A 13195-nucleotide genomic window follows, 5' to 3' on the forward strand; every position below is an offset into this window, starting at 1 on the left:
AAATTTGGGAAAATGGTATATTGCTCAATCATGATGAAGTACTTCTTTAGGGTGCAGGAAACATTTAAGGAATACTTGTTTTTAAGGCCCGAAAAAATCATATGATTATTACTCGTTTAGGGGCCATTTTGAAAGTCCATGTATGAGCATGGTGTCCACCTTTTAATTGTCGCTACCCCTCCCGGGACAGTATCAAAGGACCGTTTTGTTAATTAACGCAATCCCCCCTTCCTTTAAAAATCCTGGCTTCAGGCCTGCTAACGCGGGTATACAATAGAAAAAATAAAAGTTAAAACAACACCAGGAAAATCACTATTTTCAATTTTGTGGCGCGCTACGCGCGCAGAGTCTCGAACACAATTAAACTTTGCAACTTCCTGGCAAAATGAGTTTTTACTATTTCCTAGATGAAATACCGTAACGCGATTGCATGCAACAGACAAAAATACAAATTTCCTCGAGAGTTTAAAACGTCATTAAAACAGTCAAAATTCACAATTTGCGGCGCGCTTCGCGCGCAAATTCTTATACAACTTTTGTAGTTCGGTCGTCCAAAGAATATATATATATATATATATATAATTGTGTGTGTGTGTGTGTGTGTGTGTGTGTGTGTCATCATTGGTATTGGTACCGAAGGTCCGTTTTTTTAGTGACCGCACCCCCCCTTGAAAAATCCTGGCTACGGGCCTGTATTTGGTGAGCGTTGAAGCCCCAAGACACTATCTATTTGTGTGTTGTTGTTGTTGTTGTTTTTGCATTTTCATTGACAGACATAAATTATAGCAAACTCAGTCAAATGTTAGTAGTATTGGAAATCAACATCAACTCAGGAATAACTTTTTTTTATCATATTAACAAAATTCAAAAGAGAAATGTCAATCAAGTCTTTCCCCCACCCACAATGACAAAGAGAATATATATGGCATATAATTTAATTCACTCAACCACTGCCACTTACCGAGCCACGTTGAATTTCGATAGCCGTATTTGTATCTTACATGTATGTATTGTGCGTGCATCTATATATCCATTTATCTATCAATTCATCTCTCCCCTTTTCTGAGAAATTTCAGAGGACCCTTTCCAGGAAAAGGGTCCCAAAAAACTGCGCGCAATTCATCAACCAGCTCTTCTCATTACAGACACCGAATAGCATTGCCAATTAAGGGGGAAGAGTGGATTGTTCTTTGATCTTAGTTAATGTTATTCTCCCCCATGAAGGCCTTGGTAGCTTTGCCAACTCCCTCTTTTTGGTGATGTGATATTTATATAGTGATTATGTAGAGGATCGGAGGTCTGTGGGTGTATGTTACACAGGGCAATATCTTAGTCATTGGTCATCGTTGGTTTATATACAATTTATTTTTAAGTATCACTCATTCGTTTCCTTTTTGGAAGGGGTGTTTGTCAATTCAATATCATATGCACGTATTGTCTAATTCGTACATGTCTTGATTGGCAAGAGTAATGGTCAACGCATGGTTTGGGTGTGCGCGCGCGCGCGCGCGTGTGTGTGTGTATGTTTGTCTTGCTAAGTAAATCCGCATCCATTCATATAACATGTCTTTCTGCAGGCTACTGTATTATAGATATTAATTCAGTGGTGAGACACTAAAATTTGTACTTGTCGCGTGCATAAATTGGCGCGAGCTCTGTTGGTAGTGCCGCTACTCGGTATTAAGCAGTCTGACATGTTTGACGGGATTTAAAACCAGACTAGCTCCTTCTTTTTCTCCCAATCTCTATAAAATAATACAAATCAAAACCAGTGATATTGCTTACGGAGAGAGAGAGAAAAAAATGCAAACTCGATGCTCACCTTTAAAGAACAGTAACAAAGAGACAGTTCAAACACAAAACCCTTTACCCTTATATTACATCGGATACTCGGGACGTCAATTAAATCGGTTCTTTCTTTATTGTTGCCGGTGACAGAGAACTTCTTAAAGTGACTACAAGTCATCATCACAATATTATTGCTTGCAAACAATCGCAAAGTGATAGCGGATATTTTCATGTAATGCTTTTAATTTCTGAAGGATTACGTATGATGACACTTAATGGCATGAGGGTAATGATCGTTGTTAAGAAGGTTAGTCAATTCGAAAATGAATTGAGATTCGCTATTCTGAAGGTTCGTAATTGTGAAACACACAAATTATCTATACCTGGATGTTCGTTTATCCAAAAATGAAAAAAGATTCGCTATTCCACAGTTTCGTTAATCCGAAAATGAAAAAAAAAAAGGCTCGTTAATGCGAAATGAAACGAAGATGCGTACTAACGAACCTTCGGAATAACGAATCTTCCGAATAACGGACCTTTGGAATAACGAATCTTCCGAATAACGAACCCTTGGAATAACGAATCTTCGGAATAACGAATAGTAACCAAAATGGGAATGCCTATTGAGGGTTTGTCTTTTACTTCTTTTCTCTCTTTTTTTTTTTGGGGGGGGGATGGAGGGGAATATGATTATATTTTTCAGTCTTTTAAAGCTCAAAAGTTCTTCTTTTGTTTTGTTGCCATGTTAATGCTTCGTTGTGACCATGAATCCAACGTGTATGACGGCGGAGAACGTATTCATAATTCAGTTCAGCCCTTATAATACTTTGACAAAGAATAGAGGGTTATCACACTTTTTAAAGCTTCGTCTAATAGAGCAATACATGTTGAGCGACGTCACCGGAAAATCATCAGTGGGCTCACGGAGTGATTATTACAAACCGTTAACAGCCCCGAGATCGTAATCTGGTGATAAAATGCTATCTCTTTCTCATAAATGTCCGAGTGCTATAACACATTTATGGCTCTTATTCCCTAATGCATCGATCAGCAGCAGCTATGATGAATCGGGTGACAAGGGTGATGGCAAAACCTATCGCTAACACGAACAAGATACTTTGTCACTGCAGCTAGTCTTGTACGAGACCATCGGAGTATTTATTCTATGGCACGTCGATTGTTTAAGTTACTCAAAATGACTACCACGCCCACTTGGGAGGGAAAACACGTTCTTCCTTGGGATTCCCTCTATCAAAGTAACAAAATTTATTACAATTTGCTTTCTTGATGGGATTATACGTCTGTTACATAATTATTACAAAATATTTGAATTGCTTTCCCATTTTCCCCCAGGTATTGAAAATGACGATGATGCTACTTGTACGCAGAAGTGACTGTTCAAGATTTCGTGTCCACTCGAGTTAACGTCCGCAATTCAAGCTTCCATGATGCTAACCTGCTTAAAGGTTGTTCCATCAAGAGCGAGGTTTCATGTCTGTTTTTAATCAAAGCATAGGGCATTCGATCGTCAGTATTAAACACAAGGTACTTCCATTGCTCCTTTATCTCTTCGCTTTCATTACAAAGAGCTAATGACATCTGCCTGGAAAACGGTGCATCAGCGAAGTGTTGAAGTCAACGACCTTTCAAAGGATTGAATTCGATCTTGAAGCAGCGTCATCTCCCGACATCATCCAATATGCCACTACTTTTTGAGAGGAAAGAATTTTCGACAGTAGTATGATCCATCAGCCGCCCGAGGTCAGTTGATGACGATTTCCTCTTTTATGTGAAGATTCTGAACTGTTTTTGATTTGATGAAGACATTTTTCTCCATTTTCTTTCTTTTTGTTTGATTTTTTTTTTTTTTGGGGGGGGGGGGGGGAAGCCGGCAGCGCAAGTTCCGAAGCAACTTTATTTGAAGACAGTCTGCTAAAATTTAATGTGTTTGTCCGGATTGCGACGCAGGCGGCAGGCTCACAATGATTATTTAACATTTTGCACATCTTCGCTCCACATGAGTCGAAACATTCAAATCGATTAGCACGACAGGATCGGACTATAGAAACTGATCTCTTATCCAGAAATGAACCTTTTGTTGTTGTTGTTGTTGTTGTTGTTGGGTTTTTTGTTGTTGTTTTTTTATTTCTGGTTGTTATTGATCGGAAGAAAAACATTTCCTTTTTCATAAGTCGCATAGCATAATTGGAAATCACAGAAACAAACATTCTTGACAACAGTCAATGACAGAATTGGGAACAAAAGACGTCTGATTTTTTTTTTTTTTTACTGTACAATACAACGTGCGTTAACATCGACACAATTTACAAATTCCTACAGAACAAAAAGCGAGGGAAGATAAAGAAATAGTCTTTAACGCATAACAATATGGTATCCATGTTCAAACAAAGAATGAATTTGCGTAGGCTACCAGGTAGCCAGAATGGTCTGTCAAATCGGGGTAGAATCCATTCATTTGTTTTGTATTGCACGTTTAAATAATCTGTTTCTGTTAATCTTGCCAAAATACCAGGCCTGTCACTGTCAGGTGGATGTGCTGGCGAGCAGCATTTACTATAGGATAACATGAATAATCATTGCACCGCAGATACTTATCTCAGTGAATTTAAAAGCCATCACGCCTAGTGGTACAAATCACCTTTTTCCTGCTCATGCGCATGGAAGTGGAACTCCAAACTGGTCTTAATGTCCATGGGCCAAGACCCGAAAAATGGGTTGTTGGTACCACCTGAGGTGGCAAAGCCTTTTTGGTGACATTTTGTTTGTCGGACATAGATATGCTTATATATCAAGCTATGATGGCATTTCCAAATGAGTAGCTTAGTCATAATTAGTGAATGTTTAACCAATTTGGTCTCGTTTTTATATCCCTATACTTCTGAATCGAAACTAACCGCTATACAAAGAAGAGCACTGCCTTCACAGAACTAAGAGTTCTGTGACTGCCTTCTGTATGTCCACAGGTGTTCTGTTGTAAACGTGGTGAGCTTAGTCTTTATTCAAGGCAGCGAAGGGAATATCCAAAGGGTTATGATGTCCACAGCTGTCACGCGGTGCGCTTAGTCTTTATCTAGAACAATGTACCGTTATCGTATCTAAAGTTCCTTATAAAAGGGATTATCTATACTGTTTTTATACTACCCTCTCAACAAATACATCAGTTTTAAACAAAAATCACTCTGTTCATTTACAATATTATTTATCATAATGTATTGTAGTGTACCGTACATTGTTTTTGCATTATCTTTCATTGTTGGATAAAGCGACATTGGCGTGGTATTAGTGTTTTCACCGTAGCGTTTTCACCGGAAAATGATAAATAATTTAAAAATACGGTAAAATTCACGAGGAATAGCTTTTGTTGTTGTTGCTGTTTTTAGATAAAGGGATATACACTGTATCATAAGCTTTGGATATTCCCTTCGCCGTCTTGAATAAAGACAAAGCGCTGTGGACATCATTACCTTTGGATATTCCCTTTGCTGCCTTGAATAAGGACTAAGCGCACAGCGTTTACAACAGAACACCTGTGAACATACAGAAGACAGTGCTCTTCTTTGTATAGCGGTTGGTCTCGATTCAGAAGTATAGGGATAAAACAACGAGACCAAATTGGTTAAAAATTCATTTATTATGACTAAGCTACTCATTTGGAAATGCTATCATAGCTTGATAAGCATATCTATGCCCGGCAAACAAAATGACACCAAAAAGGTTTTGCCACCTCAGGTGGTACCAATATCTGGCCTGGCCCATGGACTATTAAATGTGTGAGAGAGTCACAACCCACTCACATAAAAGATCCCGCTTCATTCTTTCATCGCAATGCAGGGCGCATAGCCCGGTGAAGTGGTCCGCCTCAAAACTGGACCCCATGGAAGACCAGCTAGTGCAGCTGAACATGGGCTATACACGAGCCATCTTGTCAGATGAAAAATGACAACAAGGATACAAACACATAGGGGGGAAACCAGGTAATCATAAGACCAAACAATCTCTAAACGTGCGGATGGCATTCTCTTCATTACGGTCTTCCTCGGTTGAAAGGGTCAAAAGAAAAAGTCAGCTGACTTAACACGCTACGTCATGTATGGTATCATGAATGCAACGATAGATATTAGTAATCTAAAAATGTCAAAACATACTGAAATAAGATTGTCCATTAACACACCTGATACTAAAGCCGCGGTACTGTTTTTTTTTTCTTTTAGAAGTACGAAACTGTCATCACTGTCATGACATAACGTACTAAGTAAATCCTATACAGACAGCCCTATATTGACTGATGTATTAAAATCAGCTCCGATGGTCATAATTATGTGAATGACATTCCGCTCTCTAACTTTTGTTCGGGATCGACATGCTTAATTCAGGCTTCCACCGCATCGCCGTCGATGGAGCACGCACATTTATTTTAATGCATTCGCTCGAAGATGGAGTGTCCTTACACAGCAAGTGAGAAACATCACAATACAATGTACTTATTATGAGTTCCTCACTCTCCTGATTTATTCATCAGATCAGAGGTACATCGCGCTGAATATCATCATCGTCCTTCTCCTTTCTCAACTAGTCAAAAAAAACGAGAAATATGCAGATTGGCAGACAGACAGACAAATAGTCAAACACACACGCACACACAAACGCATAGACGCACGCATGCACGGAAAATGCGGTAGATGAATGCCCTCCTCGCTAGCGGCCTCTTTCTAGTGATTGAGAAGCCTATCTGAAACAGGTGTCCCTACTGGTTTATGCGCGAATGTTAGATGAAAAGTGAAATTTTACTTTCTCATCAAAACGTCACGTTTATCGCGAAGGAAAGATTTGCACCGTATTTGCAATGAAACGGTTTTTTATATAAACACAAAACATTTTACCACCAGGGAAAGTAGCTCGTTGTTGAGGAGAACAGAAAGAAAAAACTAATAATTTCATCTTACCATCATTGTGTCAGCTTCTATCATGGAATGCTTCTTCCCTGTCTTCTTCAGCAGCGATATCGCCGAGTCGACATCATTCAGCTTCTCGATCACCTCGTCGAAGACATTCAGAACCATGACGGCCTGGTTCTCGAAGGCCATGTCGTTTCGCAGCTGCTGTTCCGTCTTACCCTTGAAGGACGGGAAGAGGTCCTGTATGCTCGGGTCTTCCTTGTACAGTCTAACCAGAAATAATGATGAAAACAAATGAAAGTAAAGTTAAATAGATAGAAAATAGTCATTATGATATCACTCATTGATAAATCCTTTTTAGTGATTGGTCTATAAAGCGTCGTGTGACCAAACAATAAGGTGATATATTGCTGTGATGTTAATGATGACAATGTTGAAAATAACGACGATATAACAACGAAATGATTGACGAGGGAAAAAAGGTCCCATACCATGACGTCATTCGTGATATAGTGCACTATAGCATGCCATCGATCGATTTTCTTTTTTAACAGATGGCATGTTTACATTTCTATCGGTATCCGCTTATGTTTATAGTCACATGTGAAATCCTGGGTCCTTCTGTAACAAAAACATCATTACTTTCGTCGGGGATGCTCCCCTCAAAAAGTAGGTTCCTTCCATGTTATCAGTATATTTTTCTCATACATTTACGTGTTTGCGTGGATACATAATCATGTGTACATTTGTGTGTGTCTGTGTGTTAAATAATCTAGCACACATGTATGTAGAATTCTTATATCACTTTCCCGTTGTGTGCCTCTGCCATATTGATAATGATGAATTTTTGTACTCGGTGTAGCTCGACATTCTTGATTGTTACCCGTGGCAAGTCGCCCTTGGTGAGCCCCCAACGGTCGGTGTCGCACCATGCTTGATTCCTCTCATTACAAGATGAACATGCATGATGCCTTCTGCATATTGCAGCTTCTTCGCGCTTAGTATGATGAACAGGATGATACGATCAAGAGGCTTTGAGGAATAGAATTCCCTTATGAATTTGCACTTCGTATACAAAATTGTAATGAACTACATGTATATGGATCACTTTCTTACAGCGCAGAATATATGCGCCGTCGAAACTGTATAGTGCTTGTAAAGACGGCGCGCCGCGGCGTTGGGATAATAAGCTATGCATTTTTGCGGTAAAGTAGACCTCCGGATGATTTCCAAACTTTTACATATGAATAACTATAAATTAGTTATACTGGATGCAGAGTTTCAGAATCTATGGCGACTGGGATGAGCAATAACAATGTTGCAAAATTTATAACAAATCACAATGAACAAGGATGATGACATGGCAGCCTCATTATAAGAATGCCCGAGTCGGATCATAATCATACCTCAGTCAGCGCACTGGTCTTAATGTCACAGCAGTCAAGTTTAAATATGCTATCAAGATTTCTTATTCCTAATTTTCGTATGGGGTCCATGACAGAAAGAAGTTTATGATTACCATAACCTGAATCTGCATGACGTGTAGTTACTATGGAATCAGTCAAGGACCGATCGGTAGTGACTCTGGTTGTTACCGCGGCAACTGCAATTATTGCAACTTACACCACTGGCAAAGCTGTCTGGGCAATAGACCAGACCACTGATCTCAGCGCGGATGATGGTTAATTGTCTATGCCTTTCACGTTTATGCCTAGGGATCTTTGGTATTGTCTACTGTGATCTCTACTTCATTGCTATTGTGGATTTTCTTCTCCCCCCACCCCCCCCCCCTCCTTTCTCTCTCTTTGGCCAACATGTCCTGTCGATCTCGGGTAGATCTGACGATCTCGTCGGTTTTGACGTCATACATGAGACTGCCTGCCTCGCTCGCACGTTCTTGGATACATAAATGCAAGTACAATAAGTCATCCAAGGTAAATTTCTTCATTCTAAAGGACTTAATGAAAAGAAAGACATAGACAGAGACTGAGCCATGTGCAGAGGAAAAAACTAAATCCTCCTTCGCAAACGTCCCTGAACAATCATGCTTTGTTTCATCTGTTTTTTTTTTTAATCGCGTCATCAAAGTTATAAATGTCATGACAGCGTGTAGTGGGGAGTTGCATGATTGTGTGGGGAATTATTATTTTTGTCCGCTCGACTGTCACACAAGGCTTTGCTGTGCTCTACTGCACTGAAGATCGTAAGCTCGAGCTTCTTTCATTGTATAATACACGCTGAACGTTTCTCCTTTTTTTAGACACCCATGCGCATGCGTTTCTTGAGCACCGTGACATTTTCGTTATCCGCTGCAGCCTAGTGGTTGTGTCGCGGTCTAGCAAGATGGAAGCAATGGGTTCAAGTCTTACTGGAAAGACATTTCCAACCTGCGATATCAACAGACGGCAACATATTAGTATCAATATTCTTTCTCTCTCACAAAAAGTACATGAGAAAGAAACAGAAACCCGTGTGTATTTTGAATTCATTTGTTATTATGTTACTTTCATGTTTTTCCTCGTTTTTTTTTTCATTTGAGATAATGACTTACCTTTTTATGTTTTCTTTTCTGCATTTGAGATGATGACTTACCGTCGATAAATTTTGATTAATGAGCAAGTCATTAAATTGAGGTAGCTTGTACCAAAAAAGAAAAATAGACTGATAAAGTAATCTCTTCAAGATTCCCATCTATATAGGCTGACTCACAATCATCTGGTGTGGAAGATTCTCTCTCTCCCTTTTTTTTTAATCTAACGCAGCAATTAGTCGATCGTTTCATTTCATACTGAATTGCCAGCAGGCATTATTGAAAACATACACACGCGTGTACACACACACACACACACACACACACGCACACACACACACACTCACATTAATATCCCCGCTGTCTGCTTTTTGACTTCTCCACAGTTGAATACTAGGAGAACTAATCTATTTTGACAAAATCTGCTCGTTACTCTTGGTGCGGGGGGAAATACATCTAAATAGCTGCCCTGCCATCCATCAACCTTTTGCCCGACATGTCTTGGCTAAATATTGCTACGCACGTTGATTGCATCCATTAGCGAATCTCCACGATTGTCTCGGTCTATTATGTTAAAGCCTGCACGCGTTTTTTTTTTCCTGTTTGCAATCTTAAAGGCATCGGCCATCTTGCGTAAACCGAACTAAAATAATGATGATTAATCAAAAATTCTATCAAGGGAGAGATGGCGGTGTTTTCCCTTTGAAAGCTTGCACGAATTTTTATGTCAATCCCGCTTTGGATGGGGGCAGCGAAGTAAAGGAGAGTATTTGTTTAAGTCTTATGTAGTTACAGATTGTAAGGATTCTGCTCTTTCCTTCATTCAGGATTGCGATGTCATGTTATGGACAATAATGCATGCTGCCTCGGGTTTCTGTTCAAGTCTCATAGAATCAATCACATCTGCATGCTATTGACTGTGAATGCAAATACAAGTATTTGTAGGTTGCCGCCGACGGATGTGACGGAGCTAACGGGCCGTCATCACCTGTGCTACACTGTGAATCTCTCGTTTGATAACAGAATCCGCGACTCCAATGTTTGCGACTGAGATAATTTTTTTTTTTTCACCGAATGGATAAGAAGAAAAATGACTTTAAGAAAGGTCTGAGTACAGAAAAAAAAATAGACCCAACGCGTGACAACTCTTGGCAAACTTGGTAAACACAACGCTCGCCCCTGAACGACAACTCCATTATAAATGATTACAGCAACGGGAATTTAAACAAAGTAATGTTTTCTTCTCGGCCGTTTAACGCACGATGTCTTCGTTGAGTGCATTAGTGTAGGCAGGAAGCCCGGGCAAATAAAATCAGAACGGGTCAGGACAAAATTGGTGTGCACACAAATCTCACTAAATGCATTAGCAAAAGAAAAAACTGGCGAGAGAGAAAAAACAAAACAAAAAACAATGATAATGAATTCATCGCATAAGAATCTGAAGCTGTTTGAGTGAAAGATACATGTCTTGTGTTTTGACTCGTGAAATTAAACCAAACCAAATTTGCCGATAACACATGTCTTTCCAAACAGAGATACGTCAATGGCAAAGAGACAAAAAGAAGAGAAGAAAAACACACAAACTGGCATTATTTTCTTGTCAGCCACCAAAATCTTTCACAAATCAACTTTTATGATTGTTAAAAACAACATCTTGCCCGCCGGGTTCCCGTTTATTTTTCCTCTACAAAGGAAACAAATTAATCTCGTGAGGAACGGAAGACTCTTCGGTTATAATGTCAAGCCCTAAGGTAGTAACCGTTATTAATATATCGCTTCTCCTGGCTCCTCGCTGTTTAATGCATTTTCTCAGAAAAACCACTATATTTCTATATGGTTTGCTGCCGAGTATTTTCATCAGAATTTGAATATTCTGTGATGGCGTTTCATACAAAAAATTCTTTCATTGTTCATTTCAACTGTTTGTTTCAGTTGCAAAATTTCATGAAACCTCTGTCTTGCCAATTTTATTTGATGATTCTTAAACTGGCAACCGAAATAAAAGATTAGAGATCTTTTTTGTTCTTCTTATCCTTCTTGGGGATATTTCTTTCTTTCTATCCTTTTGCACAATAAATGCATTAAACAGTGTCATCTAATTTCTCAGATTTAAAGGTATTGTTTACCATTAATTGGGAGTAGTGATTTAAAGAATATTCGAATTATCACATTTGATGCATATGTGTAAGTCAGTTGTATCACAAAACATCCTACCATATGAAAATGTTTCAATAAAGCCTAAAATATAAGGAGATATCACTATTTTCTCAATAAACCATAACTGTTTATGGTTTATTCTAGAAACAATTTTATCACAACTATTGTTCACATTTTGTATATTTAACAAAAGTAACATTTATTTTACTGATTCAAACTTTAACATTGGTTGCTTCTATCCTAAATTCACATTTTAGAACTATTTTGGAGCACTAAAGCAGGGTTTTTGTTTCATCTGTAAAAGGTAAATTATGCCTTTAAGATGTGCAGAGAAATTTAAAATTGTCAATTTATATTTTAAGGATGTTAGAATATAGAGTCTGCAGCAAATTTCTCTAAGGACTAGCTGATTTAGATCCAGCGGAAATTTTCCATCGTCACTTCTTTTCACGATCAAATTACTCAATTCAATTCATTTATTTTCATTCTTTCTTTTCCAACAGAACATAACACAGAATAAACGAGGAATTATATCATAAGCATATATACATTCGTCTGTGCGAAGGAATGATAGTTAACAAATGAAGATATACATGTATAGCGGCAAAATGAAAAGTTACGTTTAGAGAAAAAAATAATTGAGAGGTCCACTAAAAAGCGTGCTTGTATATTGTGAACCATTCAAATGATTCTTATAATTACAATTCAAATGCTCAGCACAAAAATAATCTAAGACAGGACCGAACTCATTTATTTGCATTCCTTGGTATCTTTAGTAAGCAATATTTACCTCTGGGAGATTTGATTTGATTTGATTTCTTAATTTTTCACAAAGGAAACATGACGTTTCAAAAAACTTCCTGAAATAATTACACATCGGAGTGAAATATATACACCAATCATACAGTATGTATAAATTGTAGTAATATCCATGTACACGAACAAGTGGAAAATCATTAAACATGCAATCACAAATGTAATGACAAAGTGGTGGAAAAGAAATGACGCGTGTTACGTCATATTTTGCCACCAGCTTTTGGTAATTTCTTATTCAGTTTTTTTTCTTATATTGATTTATGATGTCGGCATGTTCAAAACAAAAATGCCACAACATGTGCTCATTTGCACACTATGGCGTGAATATCCTATTATCCGGATCAAATTTACGAAATTCCGAGAAAAAGAAATCCTCTTGGCTCTTGCGTCGGTGTAACTGTATGACACGTGATGGGATTGGAGAAATTTGTCTGCATGGCGATGTACTTTTGCAGCCGGCAAAGTGAATCGTTCGGAAGCCAAAGCGGCGGTATAATGGTGATCCACCGCGGTACATGGACCAACTCAATCACTTTTCGAGTGCTTGGGAGTGTAGTTTCCTGCCTTTCAAGATGTCCAATCCTTTTTTAGGTACTCTCATATCCCTCTCAATTCTTTTTCCCCTTCGTCCATTTCCCGTCCTTCTTCTGCTACCATTACTTTTTTTTTCTTCTACCTCTGTTTTCCTTCTCGGGTATCTAAACTCCTTATCTATCCATCTCGGTTGCCATGGTTACGTTCTAGCATGGTTCCTTGAGTAGTCCTTTTCTTGGCCATGCTTTTAGCCTTGTTTGATGGATGTTACACCAAACATTGTCAAGCTAATGGGTATAAGTTTGTTCAAACGTCTTAATGGGAATACACAAGGACATCACTTTACAAAAGTATTATATGATCTCATCTTCACGTAACGAATTTAATTTCCTCTCGATTTTTTAGAATGGGGGGGGGGGGAATTGCATACACTTAGTACTACTGTAAAGTTATA

The 13195-nt window shown here is 38.5% G+C and overlaps 1 protein-coding gene across 1 annotated transcript in view; it reads right to left on the reverse strand.

Moving 5' to 3' along the window:
• The window catches only part of LOC139737908 (globin-like), a 66000-nt gene that overhangs the window by 17239 nt on the left and 35566 nt on the right, over nucleotides 1-13195 (reverse strand). The window contains exon 2 of the mRNA XM_071648576.1: nucleotides 6753-6972. Within this exon, the coding sequence (XP_071504677.1) occupies nucleotides 6753-6972 (220 nt within the window). The remainder of the gene's footprint in view (nucleotides 1-6752; nucleotides 6973-13195) is intronic.

Source organism: Diadema antillarum, unplaced genomic scaffold (genome assembly GCF_040938485.1).
Source record: "Diadema antillarum isolate AM-2024a unplaced genomic scaffold, OU_Dant_1.0 seq00000715_RagTag, whole genome shotgun sequence".
NCBI classification, from domain to species: Eukaryota; Metazoa; Echinodermata; class Echinoidea; order Diadematoida; family Diadematidae; genus Diadema; species Diadema antillarum.